The 12,541-nt window shown below is 39.8% G+C and overlaps 1 protein-coding gene across 2 annotated transcripts in view; it reads left to right on the forward strand.

Annotated features, from left to right (window-relative positions):
• Nucleotides 1-12,541, forward strand: part of hecw2b (HECT, C2 and WW domain containing E3 ubiquitin protein ligase 2b) — a 109,798-nt gene that overhangs the window by 76,384 nt on the left and 20,873 nt on the right. For both annotated transcript variants that reach the window (XM_039607450.1, XM_031752050.2), the window contains 10 exons: nt 4,008-4,193; nt 4,426-4,578; nt 4,764-4,866; nt 4,968-5,064; nt 6,861-6,944; nt 7,159-7,268; nt 8,031-8,151; nt 9,886-9,999; nt 10,075-10,227; nt 10,355-10,453. In XM_039607450.1, the coding sequence (XP_039463384.1) occupies nt 4,008-4,193; nt 4,426-4,578; nt 4,764-4,866; nt 4,968-5,064; nt 6,861-6,944; nt 7,159-7,268; nt 8,031-8,151; nt 9,886-9,999; nt 10,075-10,227; nt 10,355-10,453 (1,220 nt within the window). The remainder of the gene's footprint in view (nt 1-4,007; nt 4,194-4,425; nt 4,579-4,763; nt 4,867-4,967; nt 5,065-6,860; nt 6,945-7,158; nt 7,269-8,030; nt 8,152-9,885; nt 10,000-10,074; nt 10,228-10,354; nt 10,454-12,541) is intronic.

Here is a 12,541-nt window from a genome sequence, read left to right on the forward strand (position 1 = left end):
ATAAGAAAGCCCTCCGCAAAGCCAAAACATCTTACTATTCATCACTGATTGAAGAAAATAAGAACAACCCCAGGTTTCTCTTCAGCACTGTAGCCAGGCTGACAAAAAGTCAGAGCTCTACTGAGCCAACAATCCCTTTAACGTTAACTAGTAATGACTTCATGAACTTCTTCACAAATAAAATTCTTATCATTAGAGAAAAAATGACCAATAATCATCCCACAGATGTAATATTATCTACAGCTACTTTTAGTACCATTGATGTTAAGTTAGACTCTTTTTCTCCAATTGATCTTTCTGAGTTAACTTCAATAATTACTTCCCCCCAAGCCATCAACGTGTCTTTTAGACCCCATTCCTACAAAACTGCTCAAAGAAGTCCTGCCATTAATTAATTCTTCAATCTTAAATATGATCAACCTATCACTAATAATCGGCTATGTACCACAGGCCTTCAAGGTGGCTGTAGTTAAACCTTTACTTAAAAAGCATCTCTAGACCCAGCTGTCTTAGCTAATTATAGGCCAATCTCCAACCTTCCTTTCATATCAAAAATCCTTGAAAGAGTAGTTGTCAAACAGCTAACAGATCATCTGCAGAGGAATGGCTTATTTGAAGAGTTTCAGTCAGGTTTCAGAGCTCATCACAGCACAGAAACAGCTTTAGTGAAGGTTACAAATGATCTTCTTATGGCCTCTGACAGTGGACTCATCTCTGTGCTTGTCCTGCTAGACCTCAGTGCTGCGTTTGATACTGTTGATCATAATATCCTATTAGAGCGATTAGAACATGCTGTAGGTATTACAGGTACTGTGCTGCAGTGGTTTGTATCATATCGATCTAATAGACTCCAATTTGTACATGTAAATGGAGAGTCCTCTTCACCCACTAAGGTCAATTATGGTGTTCCACAGGGTTCAGTGCTAGGACCAATTCTATTTACATTATACATGCTTCCCTTAGGCAGCATCATTAGAAGACATAGAATAAATTTTCACTGCTATGCAGATGACACCCAGCTCTATCTGTCCATGAAGCCAGGTAACACACACCAATTAGTTAAACTGCAGGAATGTCTTAAAGACATAAAGACCTGGATGGCCGCTAACTTTCTGCTTCTTAATTCAGATCAAACTGAGGTTATTGTACTCGGCCCTGAAAATCTTAGAAATATGGTATCTAAGCAGATTCTTACTCTGGATGGCATTACCTTGGCCTCCAGTAATGCTGTGAGGAACCTTGGAGTCATTTTTGACCAGGACATGTCCTTCAACGCACATATTAAACAAATATGCAAGACTGCTTTCTTCCATTTGCGCAACATCTCTAAAGTTAGAAATATCCTGTCTCAGAATGACGCTGAAAAACTAGTTCATGCATTTATTACTTCCAGGCTGGACTACTGTAATTCATTATTATCAGGATGTCCTAAAAACCTGCTGAAAAGCCTTCAGCTAATCCAAAATGCTGCAGCAAGAGTCCTGACAGGGACTAGAAAGAGAGAGCAGATTTCTCCTGTTTTGGCTTCCCTTCATTGGCTTCCTGTTAAATCCAGAATTGAATTCAAAATCCTGCTCCTCACATACAAGGTCTTAAATAATCAGGCCCCATCTTATCTTAATGACCTTGTAGTACCATATCACCCTATTAGAGCACTTCGCTCTCGCTCTGCAGGCCTACTTGCTGTCCCTAGAGTATTTAAAAGTAGAATGGGAGGCAGAGCCTTCAGTTTTCAGGCCCCTCTTCTGTGGAACCAGCTTCCAGTTTGGATTCGGGAGACAGACACTATCTCTACTTTCAAGATTAGGCTTAAAACTTTCCTTTTTGCTAAAGCATATAGTTAGGGCTGGACCAGGTGACCCTGAATCCTCCCTTAGTTATGCTGCAATAGACGAGGCTGCCGGGATTCCCATGATGCATTGAGTTTTTCCTTTCCAGTCACCTTTCTCACTCACTATGTGTTAATAGACCTCTCTGCATCGAATCATATCTGTTATTAATCTCTGTCTCTCTTCCACAGCATGTCTTTATCCTGTTTTCCTTCTTTCACCCCAACCGGTCGCAGCAGATGGCCCCGCCCCTCCCTGAGCCTGGTTCTGCCGGAGGTTTCTTCCTGTTAAAGGGAGTTTTCCTTCCCACTGTCGCCAAAGTGCTTGCTCATAGGGGGTCATATGATTGTTGGGTTTTTCTCTGTATTTATTATTGTGCTATCTACTGTACAATATAAAGCGCCTTGAGGCGACTTTTGTTGTGATTTGGCGCTATATAAATAAAATTGAATTGAATTGAATTGAATACTGGACAGTGTACAGGTAGTATGAATACTGAATTTAGGGAGTAAGTATCACCAACTTAATACAAACTAATATCTGCAAAACTTGATCTGACACTGGCCATGAACGCCTCAACCACTGTAAACCGGTTCAACACAGAACTTCAAACTCACCATAATACGACAATGTAACCTGTTTATTCTTCTTAACAGAACTACAGAGTATTTTCATCATCATTTGATTAACACAAAGTTACAATACCTTAGTTTGTTTTGCAGAACATTTTACTATATGAAAATACATAATTTATCAAAGCAACATATACAGAACGAATAGCTAATTAAAATGATGACATTACATGTAAGCCTTAAATTTGCAGTTTATCAAATGCCACTGAGCACTCCTTACCTCTTCATCCTCTCCTATCCTGTCTTCATACATCGTAATTTCTAAGTGAAGTTAACTTGCATTCTTTTTTCTCCCTGTGAAATACAGCAGCTGTTCCTAGCAGATGCAATATGCAATAAACTACACACAAAGAGTTTGTGAGTTTGCTTATATTTGTTCAATTCAATTCAATTTCATTTATATATTTTTATATTGTAAGGCAAAGAACCTACAATAATACAAAGAAAACATAGATAACTCAAATATCATATGATCCCCTTTGAGGAAGTGTTTTGGTGAGAGTGAGAAAGAAACTCCCTTTTAATAGGAAGAAACCTGCGGCAGAACTAGTGTCAGGGAGGGGCTGGACATCTGTTGCAACCAGTTGGGAGTGAGGGAAGAAAGGACAAAGACATTCTGTGGAAGAGAATCGGAGGTTAATAATAACTAATGATTAAATGCAGTGTATAAACACATAGTGTGTGAAAAAGAAACAGTTCATCATGCGAAGCCTCTAGCATTAGACCCTCTTGAATCCACCTCTAATGCTGCTTGCCTTGCATTCTTCCAAGATATATTGTCTCTTGCACACAAAATATATTGACCTTCTTTCTTTCCATCATATATCAGCAAGCTCTCTCCCTTTACCAGTCATTTAAAGTCTGTACTCTCAACTTCACATTCTTGAGTTCCTTCTCTCTTGCTGCCTCCTAGGTATTTCTAAACCATATGAAAAAAATAGGTAGTCCTGAGGGCAACATGGCCTCAAGCCTTCTTAGTTGGAAAAAGATGTCTGAAAGTCTCATATTTAATTTGACCAAACTTGAGACTTACTGACAGACTGACTGATACTGCCATACAAATAAAATGGACAAAATATTTAATGTTGTATGTATATGATAGATAGAATAAATTGTAATCTTTTGAAATACTTGATGGTGCATATTGAAGGTATTTACTCGGTTATTAACAGCATTAGAAAAGCCTCACACATACTGTAGTAACTGCAATGATATAGTCCCTTACTTACACTATTGAGCCACTGCTGCTTTATACTGTATATTTTCGTAACATGCAAAAGACCCAAATCCATGGGACGGTTACAAATAATAGAGTGCCCGAATAAACTTCAGCTTATACAAAACAGCACCTATATTGTGTAATGGTTGTGAGTAGTAAGCACAACAGCAATGCGCTTTGCTTTCCCCCTGAAATGTGTGCATATGATAGTGACTACATAGTATAACACAAGGCCATACAAGGCACTTAAAACTTACTCTTTTCTTGATGTGTTTTCTCTGTGCTAAATCTCCTTCCTGTCTACTGGAATCTCTTTCATGGCTCTAGAGTGGCTACCACATGTTCACCACCAACACATGTCTGAAACATATGATCAGTAAGGTTCGTCGGGATGCTCATCACTTTGAGCGCTATCAGCACAACAGGGACCTGGTGGCCTTCCTCAACATGTTTGCTAACAAACAGCTGGAGCTGCCCAGGGGTTGGGAGATGAAGCACGACCACACCGGCAAGGTAGGGCTGACACTGTAATCAATCGGTGCCCCAATGTCTACATTTCATGAATTTTTGAGGATCTGAATACAGTTTAACTGTATTCAGACTGTATTCAGATCCTCAAAAATAGTATATAACTGTTCTACACTTATTCTGTCAAGTATTTCTTACTTTTTAAAAATTGTAATCAAATTAAAAAATGATTAACACTTGACAGCTTGTATGTGTGTCTGTGTGCACACCCATCTAGCCTTTCTTTGTAGACCATAACTGCCGTGCCACTACGTTCATTGACCCTCGGCTGCCTCTCCAAAGCTCTCGGCCGCTGAGCCTCCTCGCTCACCGCCAACACCTGACTCGCCAGCGCAGCCACAGTGCTGGAGAGGTTACCACTCGGCGACTGGTAAGGGACACGTAATGATCGTGGACAACAGAAAGTACAGTTGTTTTAAAACAGCTACTTAAATTGGTCCTCTAATCATAACAGGAATACGCAGTTACATGTTTTCTTCCTCCACTTACATATCATGTAAACCTGTCTTGTCAAACAAGAAGGGCAGCATGTTTATTGACATCCTGTTTTTATAGATGGCTGAGGACCCTCGTCATGTTAGCCCACCTGTTCTTCCACGACCTTCCAGCACCTTCACATCTGCCAACAGAGGGCCATGCCAAGACTTAATACCAGTGGGTTAGTGCATGCACAAGCACGCGCACACGCACGCACACACAAGAATCTGAGATGAAGAGATGAATACATTTGACAAAAATTTTCTGTTCACTTTTTTCTAGCTTACAATGAGAAGATTGTGGCATTTCTACGACAACCAAACATCTTTGAGATTTTGCAGGAGAGGCAGCCTGACTTTAACCGGAACCATGCACTCAGGTACATACATACAGAAATGCATAACTTAACGTTTATATAATGCTTTCCTTAATCTGGTGACTAGATTTTTTCTTTGTTCTCAGTTACTTTGATACAATGGCATCTGCTGTGATACTTACACCTAATGGCCCCTTAAGTCTTGCAAGTGTTGGCTTTAGTTTGATACCAAGATGGTTACACAGAGTTTGTAATTGCAGAGAAATAATCAATTAATTTTGGGCATGTCATTTTCAAGCACGAACCCCAGGTTGTAAAAGTTTAAGAGTGCTATTTTTCATGCTTGAAATATATTCAAAAGGCATTTCTCATGCCAGGACTCCACAAACTTACAACACCACTATGTGTCATTGATGCATAGCTTTACTGCCGCACAAATATGGGAGGAAAAATAGCTTTTCTAGATTAAATGTCTGGTACACAAACATTATTTGAAATCTTCTTCACTATCCATTCCCTCTGATCCACATCTCCACCGCCTTAACCCTCAGACCTGTCTTCTGTTCCCATGGTTTTAAGTCGAGCAAGAGTTTTCAGAAAAAAACTCCCTCTCCCTCCACATAGGCCTTATAATTGTTCCATGGATCTCAAATGACAAAAAGAATAAAAATGAAAAATCCAAGTTGGTAGATCTTGGATTTCAGTCCAATTGGGCATAATTTGTTTTCTGTTTCAAGATATAGAGATTCACTTCCTAAAAGGGGTGGTGATCTTGACAGATTTTTACTTAAATATTACTTTTGAGCTGAACTTTATGAAGACATGTAGAATGTGGCTCATTAGGAAGAGCTCAGTTAGAACTTAAACATGTTTTAAATAGCTTTGATGAGGAACACAATTCAGCTTGCAGGAAACAAACTAATATTGCAGGAAAAAATTGCATACAAGAATCAACTTCATATATCAGAGACCTTAGACAAGATGAAAAATATTGCTGTGCCTTATTCCTATTTAACAGTGGTATCATATTTAGAAACATTTAATTATTGCAAGAAAACTTAGTTGTCAGAAGAGAAAATCATTAAAGAAAGAAGCAAAGTTCATTGTGCTACTGCTAATTGCATTGCAACATTGTTTTTCATTAATTTTTGAAATTTTACAACATAATAATCAAAGACACACAGACAAAAGAAATGCACAAACAGCAAGTGTCAAAAAATGAAAAGCGACATAAAAAATCAATAATAAAATGATGAAACATTTATAAAAACATATTAGAAATTAATATTAAAGATTATTGTTAAATTAATATTTAAACTATAAATTGATACAAGCTGAAAACACTAGCCCTAAAATCTGATCATAACCTTCAAATATGCCTGTAAATGTGAAAAGATCAATGCAAAATGTCCTGACTATGATAAATCTGTCTTTGCAAACACTTGAAAATAAAAATTGCAATTTTCTGGAGACCATACTGCAACTGCAAACCAAGACTTTCCAGTAGAAAGATTTTGTTGCAGAAACTGCTTTTGTCTGCAAGAAGCAGTCACAACACACAAACAATATGGACTGGTTCTTATGTAGCGCTTACTCTACTCTCTCTGAGCACTCAAAGCGCTTTACACTAGCCTCATGCAGGACTATTTTCTGAGTGCTTTCTGTCTAACACACACATTCATACTCCAGTGGTTGCATTGGAGAGCATGGGGTTAGTACAGAGACTGGAGCAGACTGGGATCTTGTCTGCTCCAGTCCAGAGCTATTGTCGCCCCTTAAGTAGCCAAAGTAAAAGTGAAATACATGCATGGGATACATTAATGAATAGCATTGCCATTGTAATGTTGCTGTGACAACAGGGAGAAAGTGCAGCTGATCCGCACAGATGGAGTGTCAGGATTGGCCAGGCTGTCAGGAGCTGCTGACCTTGTCATGTTGCTAAGGTGACATATTTCTGCTTTACCTCCTCTGTCTTATTCCATTCTTATTTTGTTTTTTTCTTGGCTTTCCTTTTTCTAACTGGACTAGTTGTGTATCCCCTTCTTGTTATTACCTCTTTTTTTTCATTTTCTCACTGCTTTACTGAAGTAATTGCATTTAGTGAATTGCTTTCTTTTTTTATGTCCCTTCATCCTCACTCCACCCTTCCATCTGCAGTCTCTTTGAAGAAGAAGTGATGTCCTATGTGCCTCCTCATGCCTTACTTCACCCCAGCTACTGCCAGTCACCTCGGGGGTCACCTGTCTCTTCCCCACAGAATTCACCTGGTAAAAGATCAACAGAAAAGTCACAGCATTGTAAAAAAAAAAAAACAACAACACATGCAAAAAATATTATCCCCAAACCCTCTCTCACAAATTCATATGGAACCTACTTTTACTGTGTTTGAGCCCTGCAGAGTACTTTGCTATTTTCGTTAAGTGCACTTCACATTGCTGTACAGCTGATTCACGTAGAATATCTGGATTGGCCAACTAGGAAATATTGACCTTGAACTGAACTCAGAACTCCAGTTCAACAGAAAGAAATTTAGCTCTGAGCTAAAATGAAAAGCTGAAATTTGTACAATGGTTGTTATCCAAGCCGTTCCATCCTTTCTTACTTGCTATGGTGTTGAACTGTCCTTACATATCATCTGTGCATTGAACAGTGGAAATTTACAGTCATGTTTAAACAAGAACAACAAAAGTAGACTTTTCACACCAACAATAAAGACTTAATGTTTTTGACAACCATTGGTAAAATCAGAACACAGCTAGTCATGTTAGAGCAGGTTGATCAGTTAAATCTGTGATTAGTAAACAGTTTATTGTCTATAAAGTGCAGAAGCTGCACCTGCAACCCAAGTTACATCACTTGGAAATAAACACACTGGTATGACAGCTGCACCACTGTTGTTGAGCATTTGACGAAATTAATACGTGTTCTTGCTTGGTAGAATTCTGAATATATAATTGAAGAACATTTCTGCTTTATCTGTCAGCTTGTTGACATGACCCATCAAAGTAAACATTTAAGTGTACACGTAGGCACTCAGAGAGCTAATGCCAGAGCACCAGCACCCTACAAGAGAGACTTTGAGGCAAAACTGCGGAACTTCTACAGGAAACTGGAAACTAAGGGCTATGGACAAGGACCAGGGAAGCTAAAGTAAGTCAGCAGCTTTGACTGTAGAAGGCATCCTTTCTGATCATTTTTTATTTACTGTATTTTACCGTATCAAAAACTGTCTAAATTATTTCATCTTTAATAAAATGATCAGTGTTGCTGCTTTACCAAGTGTAACAATTACAAGAATTTATTACAATTAACAGAGTTAGAAGTTAGCAGGAAGTTAGCTCGTTAGTTTCCACCTAAACATGATGTACCATGTTCTGACTGAGAGATTTCTGAAAAAATTAAAACGTACAGCTCTGCTATCACTTCCAACATAAATGAAGAAATAAAACTAAACAGCAGTGATGTTTGTAGGGTTACTGAAGTTGGGCTAGCTGGTATATAATGATGTGCTATGTGATCGCTAGCGACACAGCTATGTTAGCATAACTCACTTAACACTGGAGTTATTCCTCCATCCCTGAAAACTGCTTCTGTCACTCCAATTCTCAAAAAGTCTGGTGCAGATCCCAATAATTTTGATAACCTCCGCCCTATATCAAACCTCCCTTTTATTTCAAAGATCCTTGAGAAAGTTATTGCCTCCCAGCTTCACTCATACCTCAATGACCATAATCTCTACGAACAATTTCAATCTGGTTTCCCCCACAATCATAGTACAGAAATTGCCTTGTTAAGGATTACTAATGACCTTCTGATGGCAGCTGATTCTGGTCTTTTAACCATTCTCATCCTTCTGGATCTTAGTGCGGCATTTGACACAACTTGTCATAATATCGTCCTGAGCAGATTAGCATGGTTACAGGGTGACGCGCTCTCTCTCTCTGCGTGTTTCCTGGGTGAGAGAGTGCTTTTTTGTTGTTGTTGTTGTGCTAAGCTAAAAGGCAGAATGCTACAGGCATGGCCCTAAAGAATGTAGCCTCATGGGCAGTGTAGTCCGTGCTGCAGGGAGAATGGACTACCATACATGTTATGTGTCTGTGAGCGAGGGAGGGAGAGAAAGGAAAAGTCCGAGCTGTCACGGAGCAAAAACGGGAGCTGGATGCATGTAAATATAATAATAACCACTGCAGCCAAGAAGAGTGCCTGACGAGCCCAGCTGTAAGTAAGCTATTAAGACTCAACTGTACACTGTGTTCGTGTTTTCCTCCGGAAAAAATAAGTTCCGTTGGAGCAGCCTTTCAACGCCTCTCTCTGTCTCTGGCAAGCAAAGTTGACCCAGACAACAAAGTAAAGCTAGTTTTCGGCTACCAGCCCGACACGGAACCCACTGTATTAGCCAGAGGTCCCTTTACTACTGTTCGGAGCCGCGGACCTTCAGTAACAGTAATAAATCACAGCAATAGTACATTCACGTAGTTGTAAACAGCATGATAATATATTAAGTAATCCAAAGTATTCAGAATACGTTACTCTCATTGAGTAATGTAACGGAATACGTTACAGAATACATTTTGGGGCATGTATTCAGTATTCTGTAATGGAATACATTTTAAAAGTAACCTTCCCAACACTGAATACGAGGTTAGTCATTAATATACTAAAACAACAGGGGAATAGAGCAACTGTGAGAGAATTCAACATTAATGAATCAATGGTACGAAAATGGAGCAAGCAAAAAAAAAATGAATTGATTAAAGTTTGACTTATCTGATTTTTGTTTCACTTAATGCGCCTTATAATCCAGTGCGCCTTATGTTCCGAAAAATACAGTACTCTTTGTATGTTGGGAGTTGTCTGTCTGCACTTCTTGTTTGTCTATCTTAGACTGATCATTCGTCGTGACCAACTCCTGGAAGATGCCTTCAACCAAATTATGTGTTACTCCCGGAAAGACCTACAGCGGAGCAAGCTTTATGTTAGCTTTGTCGGGGAGGAGGGGTGAGTATCTGGGAGGGGCAAGGAAGGGAAAAGAAGAAAAAAAGGAAATCTAAAGTCTAAATGTGTGTGTTTCAGGTTGGACTACAGTGGGCCCTCAAGAGAATTTTTCTTCTTGGTTTCCAGAGAACTGTTTAACCCTTATTATGGTCTGTTTGAGTACTCTGCCAATGACACTTACACCGTTCAGATCAGTCCCATGTCTGCCTTCGTTGACAATCACCATGAGTGGTAAAAGTCCATTTGAAGCCCCGCCCAAACACACACACACACACACACACACACACACACACACTAACACACACACACACTAACACACACACGCAATATTTAACTTTTGTGTTTGTGTATGCCCCAGGTTCCGATTCAGTGGTCGCATTTTGGGAATGGCTCTGATCCATCAGTACCTGCTGGATGCCTTCTTCACCAGACCCTTCTATAAAGGCCTACTTCGGATGTATGTTGACACACAATACTCAAATGCACATGAAATGTCTGTATGTATACACCCACCTGCCATTTTGCTGGGTACGCCTGAGCAACTGCTCGTTAACACATATATTCTATGTTTTTGCTCGTCTTGAGTGATATCACATTGTTAATCCAGGGTATAATATTTTGTGGGCCAACATACTGCAGCTATAACTATAGCTGCTATAGAAGTGTGTTTTGGGTCAGTGTGTGTTTACAGCGCACACTAACCCAGCCCAACCCAACTCCAGCCCTCTTGGCATTTCTTCAGCCTTGGGCCGATCTGTACTCTCCAGGCCCCAGCAGATACTAAAATAAGGAGAGGAAAAAACAATCAGTCCAATCAGAATCAGCTGTTTCTGCCCTGACGCTGTCCCTTGAGCCTGCTGCTCCACCACCCTTCCCATGCAGCTGAACCCCAAACCACACCCTGCCACAGCAGCCTTCTGGCAGCTGTAAAGTCCAGCGTACCTATTGAGCCAATAATATGACAGCAACTTAATGCTTGTAGACATGGTCACAACAACCATCAGAATGGACAAGAGAGGTGATTTAAGTTACTTTGAAGTCAAAGGAGTTTGCAAAGAAAAGCGTCTGGACTTCTTTAAGTTGCTTGAAGACGTTTCACCTCTCATCCGAGAAGCTTCTTCAGTTCTAAGGTCAAATGGCCGAGAGTCCCAGATTTAACACTAGATTTACTATCCTGCGCAAATTTGCGTAACTTCCCTAAACCCAATACCCCCTAGAATTACTGGCTTTTTTATTTTCTGGTGCAAGTCCCGAGGTGTTAAGCACCCCTGCTGAGATTTTCACAGGTCGTCAGCTTGTTTCTCCTACAGCTTTTGTTGTGCAAACCACCCATTGTCCTTGAGGCCTGGCACATTTGCATTTGCTCACTCAGAGTTGCTCAGATCCAAGGCAGGCCAAACCTCTGTGTTACAACTTTCAGAAATGCCTGATAGAAATGCTTCAACTTACTCATGAGATTTTGACCACATTTTTTTGCGGAAGTCACAACTATACTGAATGCACGACCGTTGTTGCCAGCTGCAAGAAATGCTTGGTAGGAACAGCTGTTCCCTACCAAGGTTCGTTTCAAAGTTTGAAAGACTTTGAAATAAAACAGACTTATGTACCCATATATTGTGAATGTCTGTCTTTGTATGTAGGTTGTAACACAGAGGTTTGGCCTGCCTTGGATCTAAGTAAACAAATGCCAATGTTGCACAACACACACACACACACACACACACACACACACACACACACACACACACACACACACACACAGCAAATCTGCATTTATTTGTCCCACAAGTGGAAAATCTGCATTGTCATTGCAAAAAGTGGACAGAGCACAGTATAGAAAGTGCACTATACAAACAATCTGGAAACATAAATATGGACACGTGTATTCAAAAATATTGGTGTATGTATACACACACACACACACACACACACACATATCTATCTATCTACGTGTGTGTGTGTATATATATATATATATATACACACACACACACACATATATATATATATATATATATATATATATATATATATATATATATATATATATATATGATATAGATGTGTCTGTGTGTATAACTAGACTTTATGGTTTAAGTTCATGAACTTATGGCATTCATTTCAATCCTGTTTGTAAGAGCAATCATGTGTCCTGTTGGTGCCATTGTGGATTGCTGGTCAGAAAGTTTTCTGGTGCCACAAATCAAAGAGACAATGCCCCGAGATAGATTCATTTCAATTATGCAACACCTTCGATTTGATGACAGGGACACACGGGCAGAACGGGTGAAAACAGACAAATTTGCAGCGATCTCCGACATCTGGACACGCTTCAACGAGAACTGTGCTAAGAGTTTCACTCCAGGGGAACACATGACCATAGATGAACAGCTGTTCCCTACCAAGGTTCGTTGTCCATTCACCCAGTATATTGCAACCAAGCCAGACAAATTTGGGATCAAGTTCTGGATGGCCACGGATTTGGACACCAAATATGTCTGCAGTGCATCTCCTTACTTGGGAAAGGACCCCAGTCGTCAGAAGG

This window comes from Oreochromis aureus, linkage group 23 (assembly GCF_013358895.1).
Source record: "Oreochromis aureus strain Israel breed Guangdong linkage group 23, ZZ_aureus, whole genome shotgun sequence".
Classification (NCBI taxonomy): Eukaryota; Metazoa; Chordata; class Actinopteri; order Cichliformes; family Cichlidae; genus Oreochromis; species Oreochromis aureus.